The sequence below is a fragment of the Lolium rigidum genome, chromosome 2, assembly GCF_022539505.1.
Source record: "Lolium rigidum isolate FL_2022 chromosome 2, APGP_CSIRO_Lrig_0.1, whole genome shotgun sequence".
Classification (NCBI taxonomy): domain Eukaryota; kingdom Viridiplantae; phylum Streptophyta; class Magnoliopsida; order Poales; family Poaceae; genus Lolium; species Lolium rigidum.
Window position 1 is genome coordinate 154,532,596 of NC_061509.1, and position 12,128 is coordinate 154,544,723.

The 12,128-nt window shown below is 44.1% G+C and overlaps 1 protein-coding gene across 1 annotated transcript; it reads left to right on the plus strand.

Annotated features, from left to right (window-relative positions):
* The first annotated feature begins 1,658 nt into the window (after positions 1–1,658).
* On the plus strand, positions 1,659–3,656 carry LOC124690238 (histone-lysine N-methyltransferase, H3 lysine-9 specific SUVH5-like). The gene is made up of 2 exons (XM_047223650.1): positions 1,659–2,538; positions 2,824–3,656. The coding sequence occupies exons 1-2, from the start codon at positions 1,659–1,661 to the stop codon at positions 3,654–3,656; spliced, it is 1,713 nt and encodes a 570-aa protein (XP_047079606.1).
* The last annotated feature ends 8,472 nt before the right edge of the window (positions 3,657–12,128 follow it).

Below are 12,128 nucleotides of genomic sequence, written 5' to 3' on the forward strand. Positions count from 1 at the left end.
CCATCTTAGTTCTTCCAGCAACTGGGTCGCACGGTTAGGCCTAGGCCCCACCACCATCTGTGGGTCATCTGGGCTTGCCGAAATTGAGACCCTATTGTGATATACCTAGCTAGCATATCCACAACATTGACGATGGTCGGAGGCCTAGGAATCTGAACTTTTCGGCTTCTAGGCCGACCATGCGCAGTCGGCTTCGACAACACGACACTGTAATATTTGTGAAAATTTTCATAAGCGCACATTATTTCTAAAATGAAAAAAAAATTAAAAGATAAGGAAGTCTATGATCTCCTCAAACGTCGAGAAGCATTACCTTGCCTGTGGAATTTTTTGATGGTTATGACTGAGAAGAAAAACTTAACTAAATATGATATGGACAATTCAACCTTTGTTTGCTTAATTCCATCGACTTAGACAAAGGATCATTGCTCTTTGAAATATACTATGTCCAGCGATGAAATGGATAAGGATGTTTCAGTATAATTTAGACTTGCTCTGAGTTCCAATATAACTGGGAAATTATTACTTTTTTAAAAAAAAAGAATGTTGCATGAACAGAACGAGGGGAAGGAGGGGAAAGTGAAGCCGCAGCACAGGGTGACAGGGAAGTCAAGGCTTAGCACGATTCATGAATAAACTTCGGTTCAGAAAGCCCACCATCCCCGCCTGTTTTACCTATTCGCTTGGTATACGATGAAAAAAATACGGACCATATATGGTAGTCCGTAGCTCGTCCGAATTTCACTCAAATTCATAAGCATATATATATCCATCACGATCTCCGGGAGCTGTCGGCCTAGAAGCCGAAAAGTTCAGATTCCTAGGCCTCCGACCATCGTCAATGTTGTGGATATGCTAGCTAGGTATATCACAATAGGGTCTCAATTTCGGCAAGCCCAGATGGTCCACAGATGGTGGTGGGGCCTAGGCCTAACCGTGCGACCCAGTTGCTGGAAGAACTAAGATGGAGGAGACTGGGTCGCACGGTTAGGCCTAGGCCCCACCACCATCTGTGGGCCATCTGGGCTTGCCGAAATTGAGACCCTATTGTGATATACCTAGCTAGCATATCCACAACATTGACGATGGTCGGAGACCTAGGAATCTTTGTACTGTGTTTCTCAAAAAAAAAAAACGAGGGGAAGGAGGGGAAAGTGAAGCCGCAGCACAGGGTGACAGGGAAGTCAAGGCTTAGCACGATTCATGAATAAACTTCGGTTCAGAAAGCCCACCATCCCCGCCTGTTTTACCTATTCGCTTGGTATACGATGAAAAAAATACGGAGCATATATGGTAGTCCGTAGCTCGTCCGAATTTCACTCAAATTCATAAGCATATATATATCCATCACGATCTCCGGGAGCTGATCCCCCCCCCCCCGTAAGTTTAGGGGCCACATCGGGCAATTCCGATCCACAGCCGCACTCAAAACCTCGATCCAGGTCACACCACCATCACCATGCCGGCAACCAGACACGCAGATCCCCCATCCTCCTCCGTTTCCGTCAGGTATGTATGTATCTACAGCACGGCCGCCGACGCTCGGTTCTCCTGCTCCGTGGTCCGTTCCACGCAATTTTCTCTGACACCTCAATGCAATGCCGATGCGTGTAGGTCTCTGGCGATGCTGGTTTGATCTCATCTGACCGTGCAAGACGATGGAAGGTGGGAGCGTGCCTGTTGCGGAGACTATGACGTGCGGCCGTTCTGATGCTAAGCACGCTTCCGAGAGAGGTGCCAATCCGCAGGGTTTTCAGCTCAATCCCGCTATGGGGAAGGAAAATTCACCACCGAGAGATAGCAAATCAATAGGTTTCGGTACATGTGGTGGCGGCGCAGCAACAGGCTGCCGCAAGGGGCGTAAAGCCTTGGTGCCATGGAGATTCCAGATTGGGTACAAGCGGACGTGGTCATCATCACAGGGTTTAAACCCCATTATTAATAATGGATCTGATGGACCTCCTGGAACAAGAGGATCATCCAAGTTCGAAGATGGTTCCAGGCAGTGCGCTCCGGCAACTGCAGGTAAACGATCTCGTGTCCAATTTTCTGCTGCCGCGCAAGTTCAGACGGGATCTGCTTCTTCTGTACCCAAAGAGAAGAAGATTACTCCAAAGAACAGAGTTACCATCACCAGAGAAAGTGTCATAGCTTCTCTGCACGAGTTCAGGGTGATTTACAAAACTCTCCTGGAGGAAGAGAAGAACAAGCGTAGAGAGCAAGAAGATGGCATTACACATGATGATCTGGGGGCTTTCCTAGTCTTCAGGGAGAGGTTCTGTGTTGAACACGGTGACAAGAGGTACGAGGGTAGCCTGCCTGGAGTTCAGGTTGGCGACGTGTTTGATTCTAACAAGGAGTTGTTCCTAGTTGGTCTCCACCGTTCGCAGGAGTCGTGTGTTGATTACATCAAAAAGGGCAGGGCATGTCTGGCCGTTAGCATCGTGTCGTACGCGCAGCATTCTGCCCTAAATCACAATCTGGATTTCTTGCTGCATGTTGGATCAACGGCTGCCACCGCCGACCAGAAGATGGAAGGCACAGACATGGCACTGAAGCGGAGTATGGATAATAAAACACAAGTTCGTGTTATTTACAGGTCTATGGCTCATCTGGGTGAACATTCTCGGTCTGAAGGGGATACGTATTATGTTTATGGTGGTTTGTATTTAGTCGAGAAATTCTGCCGAGAGAAGATTACCGAAGACCAATTTGTTAATACTTTTCATCTTAGAAGAATGCCAGGGCAACCACATATCGACATTCAAGAGCTTGTGAAAAAACGAATGGCAGAACCACCATCCAATGGCACTTTCGTTGTAGATATATCGGCAGGTCTCGAGAATATCCCTATATCCGCCATCAACTCCGTATCGAATGAGTACCCAATGCCATTTTCCTACATTTCATACATGCAATATCCCATAAACTATCAGCTAGAGCCTCCATCAGGCTGTGATTGCGTTGGTGGATGTTTGAACTCTCCAAAGTGTGCATGTGCTGTGAAAAATGGAGGGAAGATCCCCTTCAGCAAAAATGGTAGAACCTTTGGGGAAAAACCTCTTATTTATGAGTGCGGGCCTTCATGCAAGTGCCCTCCAACCTGTCACAACAGAGTGAGCCAACGTGGAATCAAGTTTCGCCTTCAAGTCTTCAAGACGAAATCAATGGGATGGGGAGTGCGAACCCTTGATTTTATACCCAACGGAAGCTTTGTGTGTGAATACACAGGAGAGTTAGTGAAGGATGAAGATGCTGAGAAGACGGAAAATGATGAGTACTTGTTCAATATTGGTCACAACTATTATAATGTATCTCGTTGGGACAACTTATTAAAGACTATTCCCTCGCTTCGAAGTGGTCCTCAAGAAGGTGAAGTAAATGACATTGCTGTGGATGCTCTTAAATCCGGCAACTTTGCGAGGTTCATCAACCATAGCTGCAGCGGCAACCTTTTTTCACAAAATGTGCTCTATGACCACGACAATAAGAGTATGCCTCACATCGCTCTCTTTGCTGATGTGGATATTCCTCCGCTCCAACCGCTATCATATGACTATAATTATACCATAGATGGTGTCCGTGACCCCCAAGGTAACATCAAGAAGAAGAAATGTTTATGTGGGTCATCCGAGTGCAACGGATGGTTGTACTAGACTTAGTTGCACTACAATGATAACACTTCCTAGTGCGACACTTTTCTCTCTTAAGCTCTAGTTTCCTTTTTGATATTTAGATATGAGATAGTCCATTTTCTTCATTTAATATCCTAAACCTCTTTATGAATGGATTTGTACCTTTTTTAATGAGTGAGTCAAATTTGGATTGGAAATTTGGTTGTACTATATTTGGATTTGAAAAATACACTAGTGACAATTCATGCCAATGCTTTCAATATTTTTAGACTTGATTATGACCTTGTATGCTATTACACCATTTGTCGACCATGTACAATCCTAACTTCTGTAAGCGACCATGAGTGTGTCTAATCTTGAGGTTCATTAACTATTTTTAATAATTCAATTTCACAAAAAGATGGCATATTGCTCGAAAACCAACTGAAAACATCATTTGTGAACGTCCATGTTTTTTGTATTACAATGGTTCTTGTTACGGGAACCCATGGTTCATCCACCAATTGGGTGTTTACGCTTGTTGGTTATTTTAATTTCGGGTGTTCACTACTACCTCAGTTCCATGAAGGCCTATAAATTTTAGCACGTCAACTTGGCTAAACTTTTAGAAACAAAGTATCAATTTGTACAATGTCAAATCAATTGTATTAGATACATTTTAAAATATGTTTTCATATTATATCTATATAGTATTATAATTGTTGATAGTTTTTTTCAAAATTCTTGGTCAAACTTTGCATCGTTTGACCACAGAAAAAAAAAAGTATACTTCTTTTTTTTATGAAACAGAGATAGCATGTTACATGGATTTAAAGAACGGGTCTGACTAACAGATGCCATGCTTCCTTTATTGAGGAAATCCTAGAACTTGATGCGCAAGCTCTAAATGACTGACCCATCTATTAACATCTCAAGATAATTAGTTTGGATCTCTAGTCACAATGGGAAGTATCATACACTAGTATCATGCACATAATACTAGTTTATGATACTAACCCCACAATGCATAGTATCATAAGATAGTATCATAGTATCATCATATTTAATGTTTTGTAGAATCTCAATGCAAATGTGTGTACATGATGTGTTTGCCATTAAGTTTTTTAGTTTTACGTGCTATGATAAGGTATCATATTATGATACCACTCTCATCTCTCACCTCATTAATTAGTGTGCCACATCAGATTTTTGCCAACATGGCATGCATGATACTACTTATGATACTCCCATTGTGGCTAGTCTAAGACTAGTCATAGTGAAGAGTAACATAGAGTAGTAACATGCACATGTTACTAATCTATGTTACTACCTTCATAGTGGAGAGTAACATATGTGTAGTATCGTGCAAACTTATATTTATTATGTTGTAGACTCATCTTGTCTTGAAAAGTGTGATGTTATGGTAACATAGCTAGTTACCACCTCACTCTCTTTCTTCACTTAATGGCATGCCATGTCACCAAAATGTCTTGGGATGTGTGATGTTACCACCTAAGTTACTCCCACTATGAGTAGTCTAAGTGGATCGGCTATTTCTTCGAAAAACGGGACAAAAGTTCACGAGCAAGAAGTACAAATTAATGTCTGTACAATAAATTTGGCATAGAGCTATTGGCGGTTCCATAACTACCCATATACCGGAAATTCAATTCGGCTCCCGGGTGCGTATGCTCCCTCTACCAACAAAACATATTTCAAAGTGTGGAAAATTTAGACAAAAAATTCTACGTGTACATCTCCATAATATATGTGTGTACATCAAGTTTCACGAAAAAATAATATTTTTTGTGGCCGATGTAAAAAAGAGAAAACTTATCCTGTGAAAAGCATTGTTTTTAGCACTGAATTTTATCTTTTTTACACACGTCACATGATAAGTTCATTTTTTATGAAACGACTTTGTGAGCGCTTAGCACGTGAAAATGTACGTGCAAATTTTTTTGTTTCAATTTTTTTTAAATTTAAAATATGTGTAAAATGCATTTCAAAATATAGGGAGCATATGCTCCCATGTTCCAAAACACCACTCCCCCCATATACTTCTTACAGAGTACACAGTAAAGAAATTAAAGCTTCCAGATTGGCTCTAGTGATCATCTGGCAAGCAAGTATGAAAGTAAAAAAAGAAGACTTGGGGATCTTCTTGAGATGGAGTATGAAAGTAAAAAAGAAGACTTAGTTATTGCGAGGGAGACCAAACCTAAGATCTATTCGGTGAGCTCAGATAGAACGTGGGCTGCTAGAAATACTCAATGTGATGTATATGTGCAAAATCGTTTTAGATGCTAAAACATTCATGCCTGTATGTCATGGTTCTCACCCACATGCATTCGTACTTGTATTTCAATACAAACAGTTGATTTCATTAGTTTTTTTACCTGAGTTGATTTCATTAGTTTGCACCAAAAGCATTGTATTGCTTTAGTTCTTTCCTCATGCGAAAAGATTTTCTTTTGACAGATATAGAAATAATTTCAGCAATGATCTACAAAATGTCACTATCTTCATTAGCTTAGATATTATCATACTCTTTGTTCTCTCCCAGATTAATGCGTACATGGAGTTAGTGTGATTGTCGTGATCTATTCAGGCTTGCATTAGGTCTTAATACAACACGTAAACATTGTCATCATTTATGCCTTCTGAAAATGAATTTTGAAATGAATTAAGTTCGAGACATAAGTATAGTATTACTTACATAACAATATTAAATTATCTATGAGCTAAATATAGGAGGTGCCATTTATAGGTAGTTTCGAGTTACAAGAAAATGTAGGGTGTGAATCTAGATGGAACATGCGGTTTGAATCCTGATGGCACATGTCGCTTAAATCCTGGCGGCTCTACTAGTTTGTTGTTTGTCCCTGTTTGGATGATTCATTCATCCAGACATATTTGTCGGTGTAATATGTACATTAGATGAGAACATATACGTGTGCTTGATTGTGTAGCCTGGCCAATGATACCGCCTTCTATAGATTGCGGACATCGGGAGTTTACATTCCTTTTTAGGTTCGGCTAGAGGACATTGGGCGAAGCACACGGGATCAAGCACAACACAGAGAAACAAGTATTTACCCAGGTTTAGGGTGCACGAATGCAAAACCTCTACGTCATGCTTGTCTTATTTTCCATGATGATGATGATGAACATATTACACATGGAGCTGAGACTCCCACTTCCAACGCCTCTGTTCCAGCTCTTTTCTCCTCCTCCCCCTAGCCTAAAAAACATTACTATCTCGCTGCCCTCCTTTTATAGGCCAAGGGGGCAGCACAAAGGGCACCGCATACGTTACAGGTGTCCTTCTCCCGCTGTGGGGGCGGGGCGATGCCGCGGGCCTGCGGTTGCTTGCTTGCGCTTCCATCCTCCAGAGCTTCGATGGGACGGGACGAAGGCCTGCTGACCATCATGGCGCCGACAGGTGACCGTCGTCAGATGTCCAACATGCATCCCTAGGAAGGGGCATCACGCGGGCAAGATGATCGCCCGGCAAGGTTTTCCAGGAAGGGAAATCCTCCCGAAGCGAAGTGTGGGCCCGCGTCCCTGGAGAAATCCATCTTCTTGTCTTGAGGCTGGCCGGGGGCGCGCAAGGCGCCTCCGGAGGTCCGTTGAGTGTGGCCAGCGTGGCAGGCGTAGTGGGGACCCTAGTTCCCACTACACGGACAAATGATGCAATTGGCTGAGGCAAAAATTAATATGAAGAATAGATACTAGTGTGTAGCTTTCCTAATCTCCTGTGATGAGTTAGAATAGCACCATTATGCATATCTGAGAGAAATAGTTCCTCCTAATCCTCCTGGACTAGCTCCAGTTGCAGAGTGGTTGGATTTAAGTGTTGCGTATTATTCCCCTTATTTTTCTGGTGTAGCTATGCAAAAGCTAAGAACATATATTGCATGATCTATTAATTTAAATGTTGGTTTCTACCTGCTGAACTCTATAGCTTGGCCTTGTTAATGCTTGGTCCTCTGGTTTCTGGTATACCATTCATCTTGTCGTAGACTACTCCTAAACTTATGGATATGTTTCCCATTGATCTAGTGGTTGATCTTGCGCTAGTACAAATGATGTACAACAGAATTGCTATTGTGTTTGTGGGCTCATAGAGTTATTGATCTTGCTTTCACTAGTAGGAAAAGCCTTATAGGTGAGATCTTAGTTTTGTGGCACACCAGCCATATATACGTCACAGAAAGCTTTTTTGTGGCGCACCTGGCAGGGTGCGCCACAAAAATAGCTTATTTTTGTGGCGCACTACTAACTCATGCGCCACAGAAATGAGGTGGGGCCCACATCCTGCCACCACCAATAATTAGTGTAGTTATTTCTATGGCGCATAGGACAGGGTGCGCCACAGAAATAAGTGTTTCTGTGGCGCACTTATACTGGTGCGCCACAGAAATAATTGTTTCTGTGGCGCACTCGTTCTGGTGCGCCACAGAAATAGTGCCTCTTATATCACTACCGTACCCCCCTCCCTCGCCCGTTCCCCTCTCTCTCCCCTCTCCCTACCGCGCGTCGCCGCCTTCCATGGTCGCCGTCGCCACCGCCTTCCTCCGCGAGGGCCGCATGCCGCCACGCTCCACCCATCCCCGCCACCACCAGCAGCACATGCCGCTGCAGCGTGTAGGAGGAGGGGCGCGGCGTGGAGGAGGAGGGTCCGGCGCCGCATCAAGGATGAGGAGCCGCCGCATCCTCCTCCTCCTCCACCCCTGCCGTCGTCGTCAACCTCCTCCTCCACCCCTGTTGTCGGTGAGCTCCACCTCTGCCCTCCCCTCCCTCTTCCTCTCCCGCGCGAGCACAAAGTGCTCGATGAAATTCTCTGGATGTTGTTGTGCTGCTGTTGTGCTCTGGATGTTGATGCTGTTGTGTTGCTAGTTGTTGCAGTCCCTTGCAAGCAATTGCCAAGAAAGTAAGCAGCATCTTATTATGGCAAAAATTTAAAGCGAAAAGCCTCTTTCTATGATGCCAGCAGTCAATGCCTCGAAGAGGAAACTGATTTACACCTCGCACCAGCAGGGGTAGCACTAGATTGGATGGATACCTAGATACGCAAGGATAGGATGAGTTACAGCTCCAATTCATGCTATGCTCCAGTCCCCCTTTTCTTATTTTGTATAACTTGGCTAATTACAGAGAGGGGGAGAAGGTTGGTGTTAATTGATGCCATTTATCTGGTATGTGCACAGGGACTGAATTATGATCCCATTGCTTGCAGTTGTTGCCTGTCAAGCACTGCATGAAAGCCTTGATTAATTGCTTTACTGAAGCTTTGGCTTTAGTAAAGTGTCATGTGCAGGTCATGCTGCTATTGCTTGATTAATTGGTGCTATGCTTGTTACTGATGGAGCTATAGTTGAATAATTGGTGCTATGCTTGTTACTGATGCTGCTATATTGCTTGATTAATTGGTGCTATGCTTGTCACTTCTTATTAATGAACCATTTGTTGGTGATGATTCAGTTAAACTAAATGGATTTGATTTGTTTCCCAACCTTTGTTGGAAACAAATCCAAAGTCTGAACCTGTATAAGGTGATGGGGACTTGTTTACTGGTGTGGATTGCTTATGCTATGCTGTGACCTCATTAGCTCTTGCTACTGCCACTGGTTGCATCTCATAGTTGGATAATTGGTTCGTTTTGGTGAAAATAGAGATAATCACAGTAGGGAATCATGTAAATGAATGCCACTGTGGTATCCTTTGAAGAAAATGGGAAGTTTCTGATGGTTTAAAAGACTAGCTGATGCTAGGTTATTAAGTTGGTTGTCAAGGTTGGTTTTATCTGGTTAACTTGGATAGGCTATGTGTTCTTGCTTACTTATGCATATCCATCTCTACTCGGATTTACTAGCTCGAGGCTTGGCCTCTCTTCTTGCCAGCATCACTTGGTTACTACCAAGTGATGATTAATCCCTTATGGGACCCTGAACTTTGTTTTGAACTCAACTGAGTAATGATAAATTTCTATTTCTTGTTGGCTTTGATGAAAATAGAGATATCCACAGTAGGGAATCATGTAAATGAATGCCACTGTGGTATCCTTTGAAGAAAATAGACTGTTTCTGATGGTTTTAAAAGGCTAGGTGGTGCTAGGTGATTCAGTTGGCTACCAAGACTTGTCTCATCTGGTTAGCTGGGATATGCTATGTGTTCTTGCTTGTTTAGACATATCTATCACTTAGTGGATTTACTGGTTCTTGCCTGGCCTCTCCTTTGCATGCATCACTTGGTCTATACCAAGTGATGAATAATCCCTACGGAGCATCTGCTCCATGCTAAATGGTTCTCTTTATAAATGATTTGGTCTTTAATTTTATTTGTACTTGCTGATGATTAGAATGTTTGGTCACTTGTACACTGCGGGGTGGGGCCGGTGAGTCCGGTGTGATGGCACAAATATCAATCTCTTGTGCATCCTACCTGGCCTCGCTGACCCCATCCATGAATGTTAATATTTGTTTGGACCAACAAAGTATGAGGCATATGCTATCTAGTTGATACCACTTGGCTCTTTCTTCCTTTTTAGTGCCGATGATTAGAATGTTTGGTCACTTGTACACTCTGGGGTGGGGCCAGTGAGCCTGGTGTGATGGCATAAATATCAATCTCTTGTGCATCCTACCTGACCTCGCTGACCCCATCCCTGAATGTTAAAATTTGTTTGGACCAACAAAGTATGAGGCATATGCTATCTAGTTGATACCACTTGGCTCTTTCTTTCTTTTTAGTGCCGATGATTAGAATGTTTGGTCACTCGTACACTCGGGGGTGGAGCAAGTGAGCCTGGTGTGATGGCACAAATATCAATCTCTTGTGCATCCTACCTGGCCTCACTTACTCCATCCCCGAATGTTAATATTTGTTTCGACCAACAAAGTATGAGGCATATGATATCTAGTTGAGATACCACTTGGCTCTTTCTTCCATTTTAGTGCCGATGATTAGAATGTTTGGTCACATATACGCCGCAATATACTTTGTAGAAGGCCCCCCTTTCCCCGGCCACCGTTCCGTGAACGAGTCCTTGACGAGACAACAACGCCGACTTGCCTCTCCGGCGCAGAACCACGGCAATCCCAGCCGCCTCCCTTGTGGCTGCGTCTCCTGCGCTCTTCTCCATGGCCGGACCACGATTGGACTCACCGGGGCCGGGAATAATGATAATCGCCATCACCACTATGGTCAGACTCCACAGGTGACGAGTACTTTGCAGCAGATCCCACTTTTCTTCCCTCGTCGTCCAGTGAACGAGTCCTTGATGCAAAGACCGTGCTAGCCTGCCCAGCATCATGCCGGTCCCTGTTGCCGCGCTTCAGGCCGTGTCTCCCACGCCCTGCACTCTTCGCCTTCTTGCCCGGTGAACCAATAGACTGATCGTTGGAATAAGGAAACCGATGACAGCCGACGGCAATAGAACGATCAGTCTATTGGTTCACCGGGCAAGAAGGCGAAGAGTGCAGGGCGTGGGAGACACGGCCTGAAGCGCGGCAACAGGGACCGGCACGGTCTTTGCATCAAAGACTCGTTCACTGGACGGCGAGGGAAGAAAAGTGGCATCTGCTGCAAAGTACTCTGCACCTGTGGAATTTGAGGATAGTGGTGATGGCGATTATCATTATGCCCCCGGTGAGTCCAATCGTGGTCCGGCCATGGAAAAGAGCGCAGGAGACGCGGCCACAAGGGAGGCGGCTGAGACTGCCGTGGTTCTGAGCCGGAGAGGCAGGTCGGCGTTGTTGTCTCGTCAAGGACCCGTTCATGGAACGGCGGCCGGGGAAAGGGGGTCCTTCTGCAAAGTATACTGCGGCGTATACTGCAACTATGGTTTCTGACCATAGTATTTGTGTTGACCAACAATATATGAGGCATTTATTCTATTTTGTCTTGTGCATCGGATTTGTTGGTCTCACTTCGTCTCGCTTTCTTCCATTTTAAACATAGTAGGAACCGGATGAAGACCCCGATGCAAGCGAGCCTGGTGGGTAGAGAGGAGGGAGCAAAGGAGGAACCGGATGAAGACCACTTTGTATCTCGAAATTGTGAAATTTGTATGAATTAAGAGTTGTATGTAAAAACATTTGACACTTGCCACTATATATGTATCTCGATCGGGTTGTAAGTAATGTGATGATGATGTCTATATTATATCTGTGCAATGTACATGCTATTTATATTATATCTGAATATTTCTTTATGTTGATGTATATAACCTGTATATTGATGTCTATAAACTGCATGTGTATAGCAGGCAGCACAAAATCGTGTATAATACAAGCAAATTCTGTGGCGCACTGAAAACCAATTCTGTGGCGCACGCGTTTCTGTGGCGCACCTAAGAGCACGTGCGCCACAGAAACCTTAATTCTGTGGCGCATGGGCCGGTGCGCCACAGAAACCTTATTTTTGTGGCGAAATTTCTGTGGCGCACCTCTAATGCGCCATAGAATCCATTTTTGGCGCGCCACTGATGAGGCTTTTCCTACTAGTGTT